Consider the following 23,451-nt stretch of genomic DNA (forward strand, 5'->3'; position numbering starts at 1 on the left):
GAACAAATTTAATTTGCCATGGGGCTACTCAACTGCATGTATTTCCACATCCTTCTGATATTTTCAGTATTCTCTAGGCTTGATTAATGAAAGTCTTTTTCACTATCCTTTTTCCTTTTTTTCCCCTCTAAATCATTAATGTATTTGATATTGACCCTAAGAGAGATCCTTTGGGCATGTGCTGTAGAACTTTTATTGTGTGAAAATGGAGGAGTTACTACTATGTCCTATTTTCCTTCTCCAGGCATTTTATAATCCACTGCAGCCTTTCCTTCCTCCAACCCACCAGTTTTTTTCAGTAGCCCTTATGACAAACCGTTATGAAGAGCTATGAATATTGCATGGGCTACTTCTCCCTTATACCCCATTTTATTTTCATGTTCAATTAATTACATGGGATCAAAAGGTATCATTTCTTTTACAGGGGTTTGTCGCTATCTGTAAGTGTGTGTCATTACATCTCATTATTTATCAATTCCAAGAAAAGGGTTTCCTGGAAACAAAATAAAGTTTCAGGAGATTTACCAGTAATTCCTAGTAATTATTCTGCAACATTTACTGTCTTTAACCCCTCCTTCTTTAAAATATCAAGGTTATTTTAAAGAGAACCTGTATTTCTGTTAGCAGCTAGAGCCCTTTTGAATCTCTGAGCTGAATGGAACACATGTTTCCTGCTACACCCTTCTTCAAGCATCTGCCCTGATCTCCCAGAGTGTGACACTGCCTTGGTGGATTACCATTAAGTAAATTGGAGTATTATGGTTCACTGGGATTAAGCTTGGCTACTGTCAAATGGTATGATAGGAAAATGAGACTTTTATTTTCTTTCGACACCCACATAGAGCCAGCTGACTTGAATCTAAAGAGAAAATAAGATTCAACAGAACTGATGTGCACAGTAGGAAAGATATTATCTTTAGATTTGAAAATGCAGTTGGTGAAGGGTTTTGATCCTTCAGCTAATGCATTTTCATTTCACAAAGATATTTTTGCACAGTGAGAAGGAATAATGATTCTACATATTCATGTGTTTAGTACTACCTTTTTGTTTTAAGAAGATAACAGTTTCTGTTAACCTAACTGAAACAGGACCAGTTTCAGCAGAATTTAGCTGTGCAGGATCCATCCTAATCTTTGGTACCATGGAACTCTGAAAAAAAGCTTTGAAGTTTGTCCTAAGGGTTGTTTCACACAAGGTGCTGAAGCTAGGAAAAACACAGACTCACAGAAGGGGTGAAATTAGAAGTGATCTTTGGAGGCCATCTGGTCCAACCCCTGCTCAAGCATAGACACCTAGAGATGCTTCCCCAGGACCATGTCCAGGAGGCTTTCAAGTCTTTTCAAAGGGGGAATCTCCATAACCAACCTGTGCAACCTGTGCTAGTGCTCAGTCACCTGCGCATTAAATAAATGCTTCCTGAGAAATAACAGTGACATACTGTAAGCCTTTCGGCACATGCAACTTAAATTACATGAAGATAATGACAAAATCCTAACCTGGACTGCAAGATCTCAGCAGGTGCTCCTCCAATGTAGATGTCTGTGAATGGCATAGCTGTTCTTTCATTGTCAACGCTTTTTATATGTCGTCTGTCTACTACCAAGATCATCTTCTTGGAATTATGATATATAATAGAAATCTGAAAAGAAAAACATGTTCTTAAAAGTTTCTAAAATGTCACCTTTGGTAAGTTGTCATGGTGATTTTGCAAGATCAATAGTATTTTTATGACTTTTTATTTGAACAGTTATTCTCATTTATCAAAAAAGTTGGTTGTAAAATAGGATGGGCTGTCAATACTAATAGGGAACTTATTTTCATGTCACAATTTCGCTAATGCTTGAGGAAACAGGATACTTCATTTATGATTAAATTCATATAAAACTACCCCTATACCAAATTCTACTCTGCACCAAACAGATAAACTCCATCAGCTTTGCAGTGCTTTCATGATGTATACAAGAAGATAGGGCAGATTTCTATAAAAACTCAATGTATTGTCAAAGCATAAAAGGGATATTGTATTCCTACTTAAAAATTTGAGCAGAACAGTAACTGTTGCTATAGTTTGAATTTACATTGAATCACATTTACAACAAGCCACTAGGGGGAATTTGCTATTGCTGTTGCCATTGTCACAGTAACACCGGCTTAAAGTAAATTCTCTTAAAACCAATACACTTTGGTGTTTACGATCTCCCTAAGTCGATAAAATACTATCCACATATAAAAGATTGTTAACTGAATAATTTGTACTTTGAATGAAATGGGAAATACATTTTGTAACATGCTTAACTAAGGCGGTCAAGTTAACAACATGCCATGTTTTTAGTTAAGGAGAATTGTATATTCAAAGGATGTAATTATCACTGCAATAGTTTCAATCTGAATTCAAATACTTTTCTTTTTTTCTTTTTTTTCCCCCCATGAGAAGTCCTGTTCTTGTCTATCAGTATGTAGAATCTGCCTACAAGCACCGATTCACCAGGAATATGGGAGAGAACCCCACCAAGTGGCTCAGTGCTGACAGGAATGATGTGCTCTTTTACATGTGAGGTATGAGTCTACTCTTCTCTTCTGCCCACTTCTGCATCACTACCTGGCCTCTCATATTTTTCCTCTTCTAATGGGTGTTGGAACAAATCATGGGTGCTTTGGAGCTGCCACGATAGTTAACCACATGGCTGTGAATGTAACCCCATATCTCCTACCTCATGAAATTTGGCATCATTAATCTGAGCCTTCTTCATGGAGTCCTCTAACAGCACTGGGCCAGTGCCGAAACCAAAATCATAGCGGAGGTACAGGAATCCATTGTGCATCTCTAGACTGAAGAACATACTCTACATAAAACAAAACAAAACAACAACAAAAAACAGTCAGAAAAACACTATGATTGTGTCAGGAATTAAGAAAAAAATAAACACTGTAATGAGACTTTCTGACATCACAAACATCAGGCTACTGGGAAAAGGTCATATTTTTCCAAAACTAGAACAGAACTTCTGGATTAATGCATAACATATGTGTATGTAGGCATATAATCGTTTGAGAAACACCACATATTTGAAGGTGAAATGCTTCTCTGGAGAAATTGTATTTAATAGGACAGGTATGTCAATATTCTTCACCAGCAAAGTATTTGTAATGTGAACACATCTACTTTCTGTCAAAGTAATAGCACATGCCCCAAGGAATGATACTATCCTGGTAAAAACAATGATGTGCTAGAGTAGTTGGGACTGCATCAGCAGCTTCTGTCAAGATGTCTATAACAGCACAGCATTATCTCTTTTCACAGCCCTGATCACTGTGTTTGATGAAGACTGAGCAATAGGTAGAGTGTATTTACTGTATATTTGGTTTCTAGATTTCCCGACTACTCCTGCTTCTTGGTTTGGGTTCTCTTCAGTTGTTGAGTGTTCTAGATTTTATAAACAGAAGCTCCAGGACACCTCTGGGGAGGGCCTGAAATGAAGATGTGTAGCACAGACTTTGTATCATTCTGAATCTGAACATAAAAAATGCGGAAAGGACAGTTTACAGTAACTGCGGATCTGGGTTAATGCTTTTAATCCTACTGTTTGTGTTCTCTTTGAGTGTGCTTGCTGCTGTTCCCACACTTAATGGAAACATGGGGACAATAACACTCTAAAAACAAGTAGAGGCCATGGACTAACATCTCTGACACAAATTATTCCACACTCAGAAGTCATTACTTGAAGTAATAAAAGTCGGTCTTAATCTAGTGCTTTTAAATGAAAATACAGCTTAGGCTTGTCTTGAAAACTTTAAACTTGAAAATTAAGCAGGGATTACATTTATAGTAACTATGAGCTGTCCTTGCAGAATGGAATAATGGGGCAGTTTACACAATCTTTCTAAAAGTGTCTGTGAGCAGGCATGGTCTTCCACAAATCACTCTTTTCACTGTAATACACAAAGTGCACATATGTCCAACAATCCTCCATGCATATTTGCTTAGAAGATCTGCAATTGAGGCTGCAAAGCTTTGAACAGCAGTTACTTAATGTAGATTCTCCTAAGAACAAATGTTAGTGGTGGCATGCTATGCTGCAGGGCAAATCTCTCCACAACTCTCCTGTGCAAGCTAAGGTGAAAACTAAAAAGCAGCTGTTCTGAGGGTGGATTTGCTGCCTTCTGAATACTCATTGTGGTGGTACGTGCTGGTGTGTAGACCAATGTATGTCTGCGGTATGCATTAACATAGTACATTGTTTTCTGTGTCTTTATCAAGCTGTAATCCACAACAAACTTGGGAGTCTGATGTAGAGATGCCAAAAGACAAACAAAAAATCTGAGCTTGTCTTCAGAGGATATTTGCATACAGTGTCTTCTTTCTTTAAAGCATTTCAGAGTTTGCATCACCATCAAACATCTGAAAAGCTGGCAACATCTGGATCTAGCTGTTTCATTTGGGTTACTTTCCATATTCAGTAACTTAAATAGCTATTTAGCTCTAGCACTCCCTGAGACACAACTATAAAGTGGCAGCTACCACAAAATGACTGTTTTATAGGACCTACTTCACAGAAATTTTCTATAAATTTGAATGTCCATTCGCATTTAAACAAAGATCTTAAATGATCTTAAGTGATGTATCTGCAGTGATGACCTTAAGTGATGTATCTGATCTTAAGTGATGTATCATCACAGGGTCATCACAGTGGCATTACCACTTGAAAGTACTAAACATTTCTGGATGAGAGCAGAGTCCAGCTCTACTTATTGCAAAGCCTATGCCAGTTCTCTCCCAATATATATTACATACTAGATGAACACAAAGGTATTACCTCTTTACAGAATTTAAATATTTTGTATTTCCCGTGATATTGCAAGTACTGGAGAACTTGTGGTACTCATGGCTAAAGAGTACCAGAAGAATTTGATACTCACTCCATTAACCATCAGCAGGATCAATCCATTGTCTGTAGGTGTTCGAACTTCAATGTCAAACCGTGTCACCTGGCTGAATCTTCCCCTCCTCTCAATATTTCTTGCCACGGCATAGCCAGAACCATCAAAGAAATAACTCACAGCTCGACTCTGAGTGAAAGCCAACTTATTTCTATGGAAAAAAACAGTCAGGGAAGCAAAAATCGACAGCGTCAGCACTATGGTCCCCATTCTCATTTGGAGAAATTTATGGGCCTTTATAATTAAAGTACTTTCTTGAAATTATTATTCTGAACTGATGCTTTCCCCTGAAAGTGATGAGGCTGGTGACTCCTTCTATCAAATTCTTTCTGGGAATTTTCTTCTGAAATGTATAGATTTGAAGGTGTATGTGCTGTATGTAAAGGACAGGAAATTTTTTTGCTGATCCTCGTAAGGGAAATGACACCTCCTTATTATAAGGATATGCATATTTTTCTATCAAGCGGTTGCTTGGTTTGTGCAGAAATCCATTTGTATTCTCCATGGCCTTTAATTGAGAATGGGTCCTTCTGAGGAGACAAGGAATGGGCCACATGCACTGACCTGGAGGGCAGCAGCTCTCAGCTTCTGTTCCCTCTGCAGTTCCCTTGCAGTGAAATCTGCAAGATTCTCTCCTGTTTTGTGTATGGAGAGATCCTAGCACTGTATGAACAAAATGCCCACTCTCGCCTGTGCCAAACAAATGCTGTGGTAAATGTTCACTTCTACTTTAAGGACCGTATTTCCCAATGTGCTTATGGCTTATCTGGGGGATTTTTACTATGGCTTTCAGAGTGTATGGTTGAAAGGTAACTTCTTGTACTGACTTTGTTAGCTGGGCGTGGGAGTGCCCTCAAGTCTACCAGGCTGCTGGAGTTAACTGGTTGTGGCCGTATCACTTACAGGGAAGTGATTTAGGGCAGGAGCAACCCTGACCTTGGCAAGCAGTCCAGGGAAAGTGGGAGTCTAGCTCCTGCCTCATGGCATAGCTGAAACACTCCCTCCACACTTCCATTTCCAAGGCTGGAACAAGGTTCTGAGAGAATGAATGGAGAGCAAATATCTAAACTCAGCTTCTTGACACAACTAGGAATTAAAAGAGGCAAAGTTCCTTCTGGACAACTCGGCATCACCTGTCTGAAACAGGTCTGTCTGAAACAGATTGGAACTATCGGGAGTGGCACTTCCTACAAACGAGAAGCAATGGTGCGACTGTCCCCTACCTGGCACAAGGTGGCGATGTGGTGGTGTCGATGTTGTAGGCATGCTTGAAGTTGTACAGGCTGATCACATCGTCGTTCAGGGTAGCCAGCTCCAGGCAGCCGATAAAGCCAGGCAAGTCCAAGCTAGGAGGGAGCTGTGCAGAAAGAGAGAAGTAAAAGGATATTGGGTTATCTCAAAAGTATTTGTACCTGGGATCAAGTTTTTCTCTGTACTCCTCATATTGTGAAAAAATGGGATATTGCTGCCTTAGAATAGCAATTGCAGTCCATATTAAGATACAGCCATTAGCCATAATATTCCATACATGAAAAAAGAGCATATGGAGCATAAAGATATCTTCACAGAGAGAAGATTGGGGCAGGTGAGGCAAGAACTGTTTTTGTAGTTTGGTGGTTTTGAAGGGAGTGCACTTGGACAAAGGAAGAGTTAGGATTTGACTAATCCTAAATCTTGCTTGAAGTACTTGAATCTCTCAAAAGATACTTCATGTCTAATGTATAGACATTCTTTGTTCCCTGAAAGAAAATTTCCTACCATGACAAAAGAGAAAGAATGAAAAAGCACTTTAAACTCAGTATACTTGGATTCTAAGACTGCACCGGTGTATAAGCTTCAGTAGGTATTATTTTAAACAGTTTCAGGATATAGAAACTCCTTCTTTTAGCAAAGGTCACTGCAAATGGAATTTAAATAGCCACATTGGTGAAAGATACAGAAGAATAAATCTGGTAGCATTAGTGAATAATTCTTTTAATATTAAAATACTCTGCCCTGTGGAACAGGTGTGATAGTAATAACACCTCTTGCATGCACTTCAGAGACTGATCACTGAGAGCAACTTTTATTCGACTTCTCATTATTTCCATTTTGATTACAATAAAATAGTAACAGGAATGCAGCAATATATGCATACAATATATGTAGCTGTAAGAGAGAGTGAGATTCTCATCTGCAGCACAGAACCTGTGCTTTGGCAAAGTATCTTGTTTCTTTTCTTTCTTTTTTTTTCTTTTTTCTTTTTTTTTTTTTTTTTTTCTTTTTGTTTCTTCTGCTATTCTATTATTTTAAGTACGAGATTTTGAGTGGTTATGTGGTACATTTTCTATTAATAACGAGATCATTCATAATTAACGTTTGGACTGGATGATCTTTTAGGTCTTTTCCAACCTTGGTGATCTTATGATTCTATGATAATATTGTCTAAATCCGAAAAGTTGCCTCACAGAGACAGGCAAATGAGGCTCTCATGCTGACTGTGATGACGTAGCCCTTCTGAGCTGGGCTACCAGGCCTTGATTTATGCAATTTAATTAAAAAATATATAATCACTTTTATTGTTACTTTTCAGAAAGCCTTACTGATAGCTAATAGAAATCTGATCATCCTACTGTATGGCATGATATACTGGAGAAAGTAGTAGCTTTTGCTGTAGATAGAAGAGATAGTCTTAGGATAATAAATTACTAAGTAAGGACATTTCATTTTCTAATCATTTCTGTGTTAAAAGGGAAGCCCAGCAAGTATTATTTAAGCTCTGAATATGCAGTATTTATCTGACTAACCTTGAAGTCTGGAGGTGCTCCGCCAATGTAGAAAACCGTATTTTCAGGTTCCAAATTCAGGAGAGAGCTAGGACCAAGATTCTCTCCTGTTTTGATGAATTTTTCTTCCGATGTGCTGCTAAGACTTGGTATAGTTAAAAACATTTTGCCGTGTCTTCCAATCCTGCAGCAGGAAATTGTGAGAGAAGAGAGTTTTGTGTTTGCTAGACTTAAAAAAAAACAACACCAAAAACCCACAAACGACATCAGCAAGCCTCCAGCTCCAGGAAGGTGTTTTTTTTTTTCTCCCTTCCCCTCATTAGAAGACTGTTATTCTACAGGGAAAGAAACAGAAAAATTACAGATGCTTTCCCTTCGCCCTCATGTCCCCATGGCTCCTGGATCTGTAAAAGCAAAGCAAATTTCCATTTATTTCAGCAGGGACAGAACCAGACAGTTAAGACTACTAATGGGCAGTTCTGGAATAGTCTTTTCTGATTATTTATTTATTTATTTTCTCTTTGAAGCTGTTTGAATTTGGTGAGATGCACATTGCCTGTTTACCTCTCAATTTTGATGATGCTGAAGTAAGAAGGCCAAGTGCTGACTGGCTTGGAATCCAGAGGTATTTCCACATCTTGGTCTCCCAGATTATAAACGTAGACAAGATTGTCATTTTTAATTGCCAGCCCCACGTAATTTTTAACCTAAAACACCAGTGGAGAAGGATATTAGAGCTACAACATTGAAACAGATTTATTGCAGAGCACTGGTAAAGCATAAGGCTATATAAAACAAAATGCGAGCTTTAAAAATAAAGTTTCATACATAGTCTATTAAAATAATATATACATTATATAATGTTTTTATATTTTTAATTGTGCATATTAGATTTATATTTTATGTATTAAATAAATATAATTTAAAAGCTTAATTCTCTAATTAGTTTTCTTCGCCGAACAGATAAAACATCTGATGTTTTACCCATTTTTAATCAGGAAAATACAAGGTCATAAGATTTTTACTGACTGTAAATTGGTCGTGTTTAATGAGAAGCTACTTATCAGTATTTACTGTGCGTACGTGTTAAATAGGAGGAAAAATCTGTCTGAAGCCTAGGTACTATGATGCAAATAATTCTTCTACCAGGAAGGGTTTCTCTTAATTTATATTCAGTAGACGTTCTTTTTAGAGAAGTTTAAAAAGAAAAGCATGCTGTTTTACCCTTCTCAGCTAAGACCTTGTCAGGATTCTACTTGGCTTGTAAGATGCAATTTTTCTTCTTTCAGGAATCACAATTTAATGAGCAACTCTTTCACAACATTTGCAAGTAGTGAGAGCATATGCCATTTCTAAGCGTTTCAAAGCAGTGAAGTACAGATGTACAGCAGCAGCACAAGCCTCAGGCAAAGAGCCTTCTTAGCTTATGGACTTCTGGCCTTGGAGGTTTGGAATTGTCACTCTCAGCAATGTAAACCTGGCTAAATTGTGGCCCACAAAAAGCAATATGAGTAATGATAACTGCCCAGTACTGGCAGTGCAAATGGGCAAGTGAAGCTTCCAGCAGTGGCAACCACAAAAGCATGCTGTGTGTGCAGCCCAGTTTGCCTCTCAGACAGAACCCTTCACTGCTTGCAGTGAAGTGTTTCAAGGACAGGAGTGCTGGGGTGCTGGAAGCACTTGCACTTTGCTTGGCACTAAGTCAGTGGCAGTTTTCAGATCAGCTGACAGTAGATACCTTGTATTTTGTAAAGAAAAGGTGGGAGAAATAAACAAGGGCAAAAAACTTACCTATTGCGACATTTATATATATCTATACATATATATAAATTAACTGGGCTATTCTCTTACATTTTTGCTTCCAAGGTACAAAATGAATCTGTCTGGAGATGCTGCCAGTTGTGGGTTGTCTTTCTGAAGCTTTATATACAAGCTCATGGAAGTGAAAGACTTCAGCTCCTCCACGTTGATCTTTGGATTGACTTCAACAGCTGATTCACCTCCAAACATCATAGAAACCTGGACCTGCAGTTGCAAGTGTGCAAAGTGAGACATATTATTGCTGTCTGTGGACATTGCTTGAGGTAAATGTGCAAGAAATCTTGGTCAGTAGCCTCACTTTCTACTCAAATGGTATCAGCACCTATGGAGGTGCTGTTCAGAATTTTGTTTATAACAATCACCAATGGAAGATGCTGTAAAGAGAATATAGAATATTAATTTTAAACAAATTGAAACTCTTCATTAACTATGCTTAAGAATATTGATATTAAATTAGAATATTAAATTACATTAAGAATATGCTTAAAAATATGTAATTTTTTCCTTGGGAGTACTATGGCCAATTTTCTGTTCATGAGTAATCCTGTTTTATTATTGAAGTTACAGTGACATATAGAAGATGCTAATTTTAAAACATTTTAGTTCAAAATGAACTATGAACTTCAACGTAACTGCAGTAGTGTTTTCAAGTTTAAGCACAATATTCCTGAATGATGAAATACTTTTAAAGAAGAGTCAAACACTTCCCATGTACTCACGTATTAGCTGGATTTTGCTTTTTTGATGCGGTTGTTTTTTAAAGCAATGTACATGGACAGCACTGAGAGCATGTAATAATGGACCAAATCCTTGATCTTTGTGAATTAACTCAAATTGTTTTAATTTTTGACCTCAATGTTCTTGTTACAGAAAAATCCTTCATAATTAATGAATGAAAACGAAAGCACTTTTCTCTATTAAACATGCATGAGTAAAAGATTCTCCTACTCTGCAGAAAATTAATTCACAAAAAAAACCAACAGAATACTGTCAACTGAGGAGAGTTTGTGTTAAGTTGCCATAATTACTCTGGCATCTAACTACTACTGTCAGTTGAGTAATAAACTACTAGTTTTACCTGTAAATGGTTCTTTTACAGTGGCCATCATTAATGCTGTGCTTATCACTTAAGTAAAGCTGCTATCCCAGTAGAAAGAGTCTACAGTGAACACTACAGTAATGTTAATTGCTTGTAAATATGAATTGCAAATCTTTTATTGACTTTCACATATTTTGCTTAAGCAGTTGGGAGGAGATTTCAAGGTTCAGTCTAGGGATATAGCCCAAGAAAATAAAGCTCCTAGGAAGATGTATATGATAATTAGCACTTAGTAACCAAATAGCCCATCTCAAAGTTTTACCTTGCTTGCCACACTCCTTGTTTGGGCAATCAAGTCTCTGATCCGCTGAATGCTGGAAGAAATATTGTTTGCTGGTGCCTTCTGTTCTACTTTGCGCAGTTTATCCAAGAGTTGAGGAAAGACTTCTGTAAGTTTCTTCACTGCAGTTAGAAAAGAAACGACAGTTTGTTTTGCTCCTCTTTGTAACACCAGTTTTGCAATACTAGGAAAACTGCTCCTTGCACTCTTCAACCAGCCTATCTCCTTGTACTTAAGTGTGGTGTGTGAGAAGCACTGATTTCAGAAAGGTTAGTCTCTTATCAGTATGTGCAAAAGTGTTTGGAAGAAAAATTTTATTATTTGCTTTGCACAAACACAGCTACTTTTTCATGGGTCTTCTAGTAACTACTACGGTGTTGTACTTATCTACCACTTTTCTAAAGGAGCTTTGTAAATGTTAATCTTTTTAACCTTTTCATCTTCCTTCAAGGCAGATAAATGTTAAACCCAATCTTACAGATGTAGCAACTGGAGCAGAAGGATTAGTTGTCTGGCATCTCACTGGAGATCTGTGGCTGACCTGGGAATTTCAGTGAGGCTCGTGAGCTTTTCAAATTCAGTTTAGGGGAGCTGAAGAGGTTGCTTCCCCCTGCTCTAAGCTGTGCATTTCTCTCAGAGCTTACCATTCAGATAGAAGCAATGGCTGCAGAGTGATGTATGAGCCCACTGTGCTAACAGAAACATTGCTGCTTTTGGCCTGTGGTAAAAGCTCTGTGCTGTACAATGGCAGAGAAGCTCAGACGATGATGAATGTGCACCTAAACTGTACTTATTATCTGCCCCAAACTCCTCAGCTTTCCTGTCTACACACAACAGGGTCATGAATCACAGTCCTGTGCTTCCAGTCTCTTGCTGCAATGTCTCTTGTTATGTGTGGGAGAAGGATCGTGGTCAAAGGGAAATGTAGCCGCTTGAATGTGTTCAAAGGCAGAGAAGTGCTTTCCCAGAAAGATAAGCAGAGAAATTACAGAGAAAAGAAAATAACTACTCCTAATAATAATCAGTTTTGTCACATAAGATTCCACTGAGATGCTACCCTTTGAAGGATATTTATACATCACATCATTTTTCATCTTTAATTAAGTATAGGTATGAGTAGCTGAGTAAAATTAAATGTGATTTTAGCCACAAGCTTCATGCAGACAAGATCCACTATTCATAGTTAATTTTTAATGACATGGATTCACTGCAAAGGTTAAGATATGATTTGTCAGGTTGTTAGTTATGGTTTAAGGGTTATCAACTTGCATCCACCTGTTCGTGTGTGGCTCCCCTTGTATTTTTACTCTTGTCTGAAAAGATAGGGAGACAGGTGGAGAACCTAATCCTCAGCTGTACTGGCATTATAAAGAAGGGAAAAATATTTCTATTCTGTGATCTCTGTTCCATGTTGAGTACAGAAGCAGCTCTCAGCCTCATTCAGAGTAGCACGGAGTATTAGAAGATCCCATGGAGTCCTACACAGCCTGCATCCCTTTGGGCACAGTAGAAAGCTCTATTTGCCACAACCTTGCTCTCTTCACTTGGCTCTTTTCACTTGTGTTTTTCTCTCCCAGTTCAGTGTAGGAGAGAGCTGTGAGAAACTTTGTGTTCTCCAGTTATTCTCCTTAAGTCCTGAAAGACCTTATATCCTATATAGGATATATATTTGTAGGACTGCTCATATTGCGTATAAGCCTTACTGTATATAAAAAGTGCCACTTTTTCAGTAAGTCCTCAAAGAAGCACACTGAAATAATGTAACACATTATTTCCAGGCTGCATTAAGCATTCTACTTTAAAAAACAACAACAAAAAACACAACAGTAGAATAATTCTCTTGCAGAAAATTTGCTCTGCCTTTTGAAATGAAGCATATCACAATAATCACTTAGAAAAAAAAGTCCTCTTTACTGCTAAAAGAAAAAATTCCAAGCTCAAAAAGTGACACAGCAAATTTCAAGCGTTACTTTTTTGCTGTTGCTTGTTTTGTTTTAAAACACCAACTGAATCATAACTGTATTTGATCAGATATCTTGAAGAACTGTCTTTTTGTCTGCTTGAAATTTGAGATACAAAGATAGAAACACAGCTGTGATATGAAAGTTCCAAATTGTCATCTGTTACTCCAAGTACTATTGTAAAATCTTGCCATAAACTGCTTCTTTTTAACCTTTATATGGCATTCTTCAACATAGAAGAATAATGATTTTTAATTTTAGTCTTTGGAATAAAAGTAAAAATGAATCTTCTCTAGTCATACAACACAAAGAAAGATTAGAAAGGAAACTGTGAAGTAGGCAACACCTTGCCTGTGATCTTCCAGATACTTCCTCTTTTAGTGTTTTCTTTCCCAAACTACACTTCATCCTCTGCTGAAAACCATCAGTTTTGTGCACTATGGCAACACAGGAAGTCTTCTCAAACACCATAGCCATGACATGTTCTTACCCTTCCAAAAACACCATTCAGGCTTTGGGCAAGGGCATTTTAGGCAAATCAGCTTAGAGGCTTTCTCTGCCATGGCAGTGTTATTGGCATGATGCTGTAGGCACCTGGTTGAACATATTTCATGTCTTCCTCTTGGGCTTTGATGGATATTCCTGTTTCCGGGTCACCCTCTCCTGGCAATGCACACAGCAGGTCTGAAAGCACTCTGCTGTCCTCAGGTGAGTCAACATCTGTCTTCTCAGTCTGTGAATCACAGCTACATCTAACTGGAGCACTTCCAATGCAGCCTCCTTTGTTGTTGGTACCCTACATTCTTCCTAACAAATCCTCACATTTGTTCTCTATTCTTCTTCCTTGCCCCTCCTAATAAAAGGTGAAATTAATGTCATATTTACAAGCTTTTCTAGCATTCATCCTGCTTAAATATTGTATTTTCTCCTTATTCCTCTTTGACTCCTTTGTTTAGACTACAAGCTTATCAAATCAGGGACCTTTTCAACTCTATGTTTGCACCACTGAGGATAGAACGGCTGTTTTTAAGTGCCTCCCAATGTTACAAAAACAATACCTAAACCATGTATCATAATGGTAAGAAGTATGTAAATAATCTGTCCACATTTCAGTGTGACCATGGTACCCTAATAAAACTGATATAGAAGCCAATATGACTTCAGCCCTTAAAGTGTTTAAGACTTCAGCACTTAAAGTGTTTTAAGTCATTTTTGAAAATGCTCATGTATCTAAAAGTTTTAAAGAGGAGTCAAGCCTCATGGCAAATGCTTTTTTCTATATTTTATTTATTTTTATACAATATTTTCCTATAGATAAAATTCTGTAAGATCATAAGCAACAAAAATGCAGTATAAACAAATTTACACCATAATGCTGCAATGATTCCCTTCTCTTTTAATACTACAGAATAGCAAAACTCAGGTTGCTGTACCTGCATCCCCAGCTGAGTGCACAGCGCTGTCGTAGGCAGCTGAGTCATGGTGGAAGTCTTGCAGGTTCTGAGACCACAACCTCACATTCTCATCCATGGGGTTAGTAGCCTGTGTTACTGTCACAGTAGTGCTAACAGCCTCTGCAGTCTTCTGTTTAGCTTTCTCCAAGCGCTGTCTGGCCTCCACTACAGAATAAATAGGGGATGAGAGGAAATGAACACTGACAGAGTTTCAAATGAGCTGTTGCATGTACTTCAAAAGTGATGAGATTAGGAGGATTTTATCATCTGCAGAATGGAGATCCAACCTTGCTTATTTGGTCTTCTCTTTGTTTCCACAAGGAATACTCAGAACTCCTAGTGGATGGTCTACCATTACATTAATTCTTTAAGTGTAACAAGCCGGATGCTCTATGATGTCTGTTGTCTGAGAAACTAAAGTGAGATTTTGTCAGTCAGGACTGCCAGTAACCAATCTCCCAAATACTTGTATGTGATTATACAAGTATTAGATTTTGACAATCAACAGAATAAATCCACAGATTTGTAAATTCTCCAAGCCCTGAAAAAATCAAGAATTAAATGGGAGAGGACAACTGTGGGAAGGAGGATCAAATCAAATGTTAGTAATTTCTGATGGAAAACATATAATTTTATCATGAACACACTGGCATTGATTGTGTATTGTTGTTTCCATCAAACCTGTTTGAACCTTCCTGGGACTGAAATCTTAATATCGACTTCATAGGCCATATGCAAAGATAAAATGTGTTGTAAAGCATTTGAAGGCAAAGAATGATAAAAATGAAACTTCTTACAACCTAGTTCTGCTGATTGCATTTTTGTGATGGCTCTCATCAGTTTGCTTTGCACAGCATGCATTCGTGCCACAGTGCCATTAACACGATGGCTGGTGTCTGCAATGGTTAAATCATTACCTGTGGGGAGAAATTAGGAGATATAATTGAATGATATCAAAGTAGCATTTAAAAAAGATAAATTTTCTCTTACTGAGGCTTTTTATTAAGCCTTTAATATACCATAGGTTGTATGCTAAGACATTTTTTAGCATAGGATACAGTAGCACTCTTGACATTATATAATCTAAAGTCATAAGCAACCTTGATGCTCATAGCTATTGCCTTAACTTGACCAGTGCCATCTCTCGTTGTGGAGATTAATTCCAAAGTTACACAGGAGAAAGTCTAAGAAACTCCAAAGTTCCTGAAAAATTGAAGAGGTCATTTCTGTAATTTTAGTGCTCTCATTCATTATTATTATCCTCCACTGAAGAAATCCAGATTCCTGAATGCCTAAACTGTTACACATTGATTTCAGCCAACTGCTTAACTGATTATATTTACATTTTAAAAGCTGCTTATGGGTGCAGATATTTAAACAGTGGATATATTTCAAATGGTCTTGTTGTAAATGAAATCAACTTTGTATACTTACTGTAAGCTGCTGTCTGTTGTAGCTCCATGGCTCGTCTGAGAAGTTCTTCGCTTTCACCTCTGTGGTAAATGATCTGAGTATCAATTCCAACTGCAGCCTGCAAGTGTATTTCAAAAAAGAAAGTAAAAATAATGGTTACCAAATGTTTCCTTTTAATGTGTATAATCGTAGACAATGCATTGCTTGATATAAATGTAACTGCAAAGTCAATGGCAGTTTCATTTTCCTTGTTAGCATTTAAGATTGGCAATTGGAATATAAAAGGACTGAAAGGAAAATTTCCTATAGGCTGCAATAAAAGCTTAGAGAAATATGTGCTTTCCAGAGAGCAATAGGGAATAACTAAGATGCAGAAAGCACAAAAGTCCTCTTCATTTATCAGCTTTAATATACCAACTTGGTATTCACATTTAGTTAGACATCGTGCTTGTTTTGACTGTCGAATCTACCAGGTGATGAACACACATGCTGTGTGGGGAGCTGCTTCCAGTCACCATTAGCACACTGTAAGCAGAGGACTGGACTCAGAATCCCTAGGGATCTGGTCCCTGCAATTCAACCAGTTCCTCCTTCTATCTCATGAATAAATTGCTACTAAATAGTCTTTTAAAATTATATACGTAAAAAAGGAAATATATTTTAGAACAGTAAGGCCCGAGACAAAACTAGCATCCTCGTTAAAGCAGTGAGCATACAAGTGGGCTATTTGCCTCATTTTAACTTTCTATGAGAAACAGCCACGATCCTGTCATGAACCTTTCCTTCCACCTGGTACTGTGTGGAATACTGTGTGTGTGCCCCGGTGGCACAGCGGTAGAATTCCCGTTTGCAACACCAGGGGGCCCGGGTTCGAATTCCCCCTGTGGAGCAGGGGGTAGAAGTGCCGCTCTGCTACACAGAGGGCTCGAATCCCGGGAGTTGGACTCGATGATCTCTAAGGTCCCTTCCAACTCGCACGATACTATGATACTATGATGATACTATGAATAGGAGGACTCAAGCACTGGGATGACTCATCAGCTCAGGGATCCTACAGGGCCAGGGAATTTTGTCTGCACTTATACAGGACTATTTCAGGTTGAGTGACAGGACAAAGAAGCATTTCCTGTATTATTGACAGGAAGGCCCTATTGCTTTGTAAATTACAGCGGAATGTAGACAGGCAGAATGATCCACCACCTAGGATTTAATTCAGGAAATAATATGTAAAGCAAAATGTGCAGTGAGAACTTCGATGCAGGCAAGGAAGCTAGATCTTTTTTTTCTTCATACTTAGGTGTTCAAAGCCCTAGTAGCACTGCAAAGCAAAAGCTGGTATTATGACAACTACTTACATCATCGACCCGGTTTGTTGTGTTCAGTGCCTGCAATGCAGCTTTATTTGCTTCTTCAATATAACCCACAATATTTTCATATACATTTGAAGCATTTATTGCCCTTTGTACCAATCCATTTGTATCAACACCATGTAAATTTCTGTTAAAAGGAGAGGAAATAGAGGAAGAAACCAAACTGCATCAAATTAGTTTCAAATTGTTTAACTTTCTTAACATTCAGTGAATCTTGACTATTTTGCAGACAAATATATTTGGCCTGACCTTTATTCTCTTCACTGGGTATGACCATCCATGCCAATCTAAAGCAGGAGAAAACTGTGGATAGCAGTTACATCCCAGGGGTTTCCAACTTGCTAAAGCTCTGGGAATTTGGCCTTCACATCTATGTGAGCAGTTACAAGGAACTTCTAAGCTTTTATCTTTTAAAAAAATCTGGATAGATATTTCATAAATGGACAGAATAACAGATCAATGGGTTGTCCTTCTATGGAGATAACTCCTGGCTGTGAATGGAAAGAACTGTGTGTGCCAGTGATCAGGAGAGCTGTATCACCGGACTGTTTATATGATCCAAATGTAGATGGGAAAAGGGGGAGAATTAGATGAAGAACTATCCACTGGTCATGAAATTTTGCAAGATTTCAGAAATAAAATGTTGCCTTGCTGGCATGGTAGAGCTTGATGTGCATACTAGGTGGTAAATGGTCTTCAGAGGAGATTCATAACAATTTGCTTAGGGCTGAACCTTCAACAGTTAATAACTTGGAGTAAGTACTATTTTCTATATTATATCTATATAAGCAGAATTCAGAGAACATATTTATATAAATATTAGATATACATTTATATCTGCTTATGTGTTTTCACTTCAGCATAACTGCACACTGAAGACATAAAAATTTTCCAATTACCAGGACCGTTGTAAGAATTTTCTGCTATATTCCCCCTCAAAACAACAACAAAAAACCTAACAAGCTTATAAAGCAAATCCATTAAAAAAACAGACAAACAGCAACAACAAAACCCAACCAACCAACCAAAAAGAAAACAACATAATGATATGAAGACAGGCTAAATGTTTTAAAGGATTAAAGTTTCACTGCAGGACAATCTTCTCAAAAAATGGAAGAGTCAGCAGATTTCCATCTGGATATGTTCCAATTATTTCTGCTCATTTTAAATTAAATTCCTGACGTGTTGGAGTTGGTAGTCATTTTAAAATGATTTTAGGAAAGGATGAAGGCTGGCCATATGGGGTATTTTCTTTCAAAAGATTCTACTACCCCCAGCTAGGCGATCTCAGACTGAACATATTGTTTGCTTTCTAGGTTGTCTGTAGTTTGTGTAGCATTATAGAACAAGAATTTCAGATATCAGCTTTGTACAGTTTCATAAAGGAAAGCCATCTGTTATTTTTTCACTGTTTAAATCTCTCATCCAGCGCGTACTAATATTAAGAAACAACTGGTATTTAGATAATATGCTTGATGAGCAGTTATAACACTTTATCCTCTGAAAATATATGTCCATTATGTTACTTATGATAGAATTTGGAGAAGCATTTTCTTTAAGAAATCACTTGCAGCAGTTATTTTTTCATACATAGTACCAATTAGTCATACTTCAAATCTGCTTGGAGTGACTTCTTAGTAAACTGAAGGAAAGTTTGTGTATCTTTAGTCTTCCAGCAAAATAGGAGGCCTTGCAGTAAATTTCTGTTATTACAGTGGGCTTGTTTCACTGAGGCACAATCTACACTTTAAGAACTATTCTATCTGTAAACCACTTCTGGAACAAAAATTATCACAAATCCCATTTTATTGTTCATACAGCAAAAACATTTTTAATGTGAAATATCTCACTGCCAAAAGCAGTATCTGCCAGACACATTTAATCTGCCTGTATTGTATTACTTTTCAGTAGTTTGCCTTTTCTATTCTCGTGTTATGGCAAGAGGAGAACATGCCAAATTAGAAAGGGAAGAATATCACACAAGATAGGTTTGTTTATGCTTTAAGAGGATGAATAGATTTTGCTTTGCTCAACTTCAGATTTTCCCTCTGGACCATGAAAGTTCTTTCCATCCTATCAATTTGTTTAATGCCTATTTACAGCCAGTGTATCTACTGTCACTCTGTTTCTGCTTGTCCCAGTTCATTCAGCTGTTCAGTAATTAGCACTTCTATGAACAGAGTCTGCTTGAGTTAAATTTTACCGGTCCAACTCATCAGCAAGTCTTCTTAGGTTATGTGCGTGCTGCATAGCCTTTTCTTCCAGTTCATCATCAAACTGAGACAGATTGGCTATTTTTTCTTGCAATTCCTTTTTTGCTCCATCTATTTCTGCGTAGAACCCTGACACATTCTAAATAAATATGGAAGGAAGGAAAAAATATGAAAATCATAAAAAAATCAAGTCTTTTAAAAAATTATTATGCTTTATTTTGCCTTTTATGTTATAATACTTTTGTTTTCTTTTACATTTTTACCAGATAAAAGAGAGTAAAGGGTGTCTTATGAATGCTGGCGAAGCAAGACAAATGCAGGAAGATAAAAATCAGCCAAAATTCAAGAAATTTCTTCAAAAGATATTATAAAGAGTTGTGAGAAATACAGAAGAAACAGTTGAGAGATGTCCTACCATCTGTTGTGTTTACTCTATAACAGTTGTGAAGTGTGACTAGGTAGACTAATTAAACCAGATCTTTGCAACATCCCCTTGTGATATTCACTAAACTAGGAAATGGAAACCTTACTGTGTGTTCTTTCTTTCTTTCTTTCTTTCTTTCTTTCTTTCTTTCTTTCTTTCTTTCTTTCTTTCTTTCTTTCTTTCTTTCTTTCTTTCTTTCTTTCTTTCTTTCGCTAGTTCTTGGGACTTCTAAACTACAAGCAAACTAAACTACGCGGTGCTGTGGGCTGGCTTACAAAACATCTCATTAGTGCATGATCCCTGTCATTGTTTTGGCCCTGGCCAGCTGCCACTCTTCCAAGCCTGCCTTCTTGGGGAATGAGTCAGTGCCCGTGCCCCAGGGGCAATGTGGAGGAGGCATGTTGTTGGAGAGAGACAAAGTTTAGCAATACAGATGTAAGCTGTGCCACACACAGCTGTGAGAATAGTCCCAGACCCATTCTGTCTCCTTGCACAGAAACAGTTCTTATAGTAGGAGGATATCTTGTGTTTGTCTGATTTGCAGGTGTCCATCAGACAACTAACACTGTATGCATGGGCAAGGGAGAAGTACTATCCCTTTGCTTTAGTTATAGACTTTTCTTGTATGAAATATCTGAGTTAAGACCCAAGTGGACATCCATTCACTTTCTTCCCAATACGCAACTTCGGCGCAAAGTTTGATGAATACAACTGCGGTCACAAAATACAGAAAAAAAGGCTGAAAAAGGGAGAGAAAAAGGATGGAAGTTGTGTGATGTTCTCATACTATTCCCCTGCTATGTAAACATCCCCTTATGTGCAGATTTACCCACAGGATTGGGGAACCCTGAATGATAAACTGCAGCAATTTATTTACAGACAATACATGAGAAAAAAAAAAAAATATCACAGTGATCGACTACCCTGGGATGGCTATAATTAAAGAAAGCTGTCCTCTTGTTTTCTAAAATTAATTTTCCAGGGAAAAATGTTGACATTTGTTTTTCTGTTGTGCTGGGCAACTGTGGCCAAAATAAATATTTGTAGAGAAATTTCATTCATCTTGAACTATCAACAATTCTTAGTATAAAAGTTGAAAAAAAACAACCAAACAGTTTTTGTAAAATGGAAAAGATTTTAGTTGGAAAAATCCCAGTTTTATTTATTTATTTTTTTTCTTTTTTTTATTCATATAAAGTTCAAAAACCATGGGAAAGTTTGATCTTCTAAAAATTTCCCATAACACCTTGTCTCATTCATAGCACTGGATCCAAAATAGAATTTCAATAATATGCTTAAATATACAATTCATGTTTTGACCAGCATTGCTTCTCTGATTGGTTTTTAAAACGGAGACGCGGGAGCTGCCTTCTGTGCTCGCTTGCGGGCCATGAGAAAAGTACTGTCTGCCACCAAAGCACCTTTTGGCAGCCACTCATACTGAAATGACAGAACCCTACAGCAAAATTCTTCAATTAGTTGTGCCTACAATAAATATAAATATATATATTCTGGAAACATCAGTATTTCATTGAAGCAGTCAAAAGAGAAGGGAAGAGAAGGGAAGAAGAAGGGAAGAGAAGGGAAGAGAAGGGAAGAGAAGGGAAGAGAAGGAAGAGAAGAGAAGAGAAGAGAAGAGAAGAGAAGAGAAGAGAAGAGAAGAGAAGAGAAGAGAAGAGAAGAGAAGAGAAGAGAAGAGAAGAGAAGAGAAGGGAAGAGAAGGGAAGAGAAGGGAAGAGAAGGAAGAGAAGGGAAGAGAAGGGAAGAGAAGGGAAGAGAAGGAAGAGAAGGGAAGAGAAGGGAAGAGAAGGGAAGAGAAGGGAAGAGAAGGGAAGAGAAGGGAAGAGAAGGGAAGAGAAGGGAAGAGAAGGGAAGAGAAGGGAAGAGAAGGGAAGAGAAGGGAAGAGAAGGGAAGAGAAGGGAAGAGAAGGGAAGAGAAGGGAAGAGAAGGGAAGAGAAGGGAAGAGAAGGAAGAGAAGGAAGAGAAGGGAAGAGAAGGGAAGAGAGGGAAGAGAAGGAAGAGAAGGGAAGAGAAGGGAAGAGAAGGGAAGAGAAGGGAAGAGAAGGGAAGAGAAGGGAAGAGAAGGGAAGAGAAGGAAGAGAAGGGAAGAGAAGGGAAGAGAAGGGAAGAGAAGGGAAGAGAAGGGAAGAGAAGGGAAGAGAAGGGAAGAGAAGGGAAGAGAAGGAAGAGAAGGGAAGAGAAGGGAAGAGAAGGGAAGGAGAAGAGAAGAGAAGAGAAGAGAAGAGAAGAGAAGAGAAGAGAAGAGAAGAGAAGAGAAGAGAAGAGAAGAGAAGAGAAGAGAAGAGAAGAGAAGAGAAGAGAAGAGAAGAGAAGAGAAGAAGAGAAGAGAAGAGAAGAGAAGAGAAGGTGTGTTTCATTCAGTGCTCTAAGCACAGGACTTTGCAAAAGTTCAAAAATTCAGGACATGCCATTTAGACCAAGTCACCTGAGATACCTACCTTTATTACCTCGCTTAACTCTGAGCTGATCTTGCGTGGTTCTGCCAGAATAGCTTGTGGCACTTAGCACAATACTGTTAACTTCATCTGCTTGCTCTTTTAATTTCTCATGTTGTTTCTACAGAACAAATCAACAAAAAAATTTCTGTGAATTGCTAGAATAGTGTTATCGTTTTTGTTTTGTTACTAAAGTTAACTGAAAAGATGAAGAGATAAACTAAATAGATTTTAGATAACTGTGAAGTCAAAGTTTTTCATAGATACCATTTATAAGGATTAATTTCTTTATACATTACAGCAGGAACAGTTATTGGGATTAAGTATTAGTCAGTGAATGGTCAGAATAAACAAATCAACCATAGACTTATTATAGTGACCTAGAATTTTTTTTTTTTTCCTATAGGATTTTAAATTTATGGTACTGAGAATGCTTGTCACTGTCAATACTAAAGCTAATTTGAACAATCTCTCATTGTGAGGAAAAATGAAAATCCAACAGAGCACATTTATGACTGCAGCTAGCTCACGTAAGGCTTCGTTTCAGACATGTCACATGAGCCGCAACCTGCAACTATAACAATGAAACAACAGAAAAATAAAGAGACTTAATACATGAAGGATCTCAAGATTCTCGTAGATGACTTCACAAGAGTAGTGTGTTTGAGTTATCTTCTGTATTATTAGCCATTCCACATCATCACGAACTTCTAGTACAGTGGATTTAAAGAGCTCAAAATGGAACCACTGTGGTGCTATGAAACACAGAGTTTAGTCTGAATTCATAAGATCATTCTTGTGATGAGTGGATTGCTCCCTAAACTGCTCTCCTCCAGACCCCAAACAACTTCAGTCATTTAAATGAAAACAGGTTCAATTGATCAATACTGAAGTTATACTTCAGTATATAACAATGCATAAGAAAGAACTACTGTAGCCTCATAGGAAGGCAATTCACCCAGCAAGTAGGAAACCCATTTTCAAGCTGTCCGGTGAGGACTGGTTAGAGGATGGATTTGTGCTTGCTGATGCAAAGACAGTCCTCTGCTCTTTCTAAAAACCAAAAGAAAGCAAAACAGTGGAGGCACTTTGCTTAAAGGAGGAGCAGGGAGAAAGTTTGGATGAGGCAGTATGAACCCAACCACAGTTCAGAACCTAAATGCAGCGCAGTCTTTATAAACAGAACATTTCAATAGAATATAATTACACTGGTGAGCATGAAGTCCTTCCACATTATAAATCAGTGCATAGTTGA

At 37.8% G+C, this 23,451-nt stretch overlaps 1 protein-coding gene across 1 annotated transcript in view; it reads right to left on the reverse strand.

Moving 5' to 3' along the window:
* LAMA4 (laminin subunit alpha 4) overlaps nt 1-23,451 on the reverse strand; it is a 44,202-nt gene that overhangs the window by 19,726 nt on the left and 1,025 nt on the right. The window contains 15 exon segments of the mRNA XM_072332193.1: nt 1,498-1,640; nt 2,713-2,844; nt 4,919-5,090; nt 6,163-6,296; nt 7,726-7,888; nt 8,269-8,411; nt 9,556-9,729; nt 10,887-11,026; nt 14,299-14,484; nt 15,120-15,236; nt 15,754-15,850; nt 17,088-17,229; nt 19,306-19,454; nt 22,200-22,253; nt 22,255-22,317. Of these exon segments, the coding sequence (XP_072188294.1) occupies nt 1,498-1,640; nt 2,713-2,844; nt 4,919-5,090; nt 6,163-6,296; nt 7,726-7,888; nt 8,269-8,411; nt 9,556-9,729; nt 10,887-11,026; nt 14,299-14,484; nt 15,120-15,236; nt 15,754-15,850; nt 17,088-17,229; nt 19,306-19,454; nt 22,200-22,253; nt 22,255-22,317 (2,009 nt within the window).

The sequence above is a fragment of the Excalfactoria chinensis genome, chromosome 3 (genome assembly GCF_039878825.1).
Source record: "Excalfactoria chinensis isolate bCotChi1 chromosome 3, bCotChi1.hap2, whole genome shotgun sequence".
Taxonomy (NCBI): domain Eukaryota; kingdom Metazoa; phylum Chordata; class Aves; order Galliformes; family Phasianidae; genus Excalfactoria; species Excalfactoria chinensis.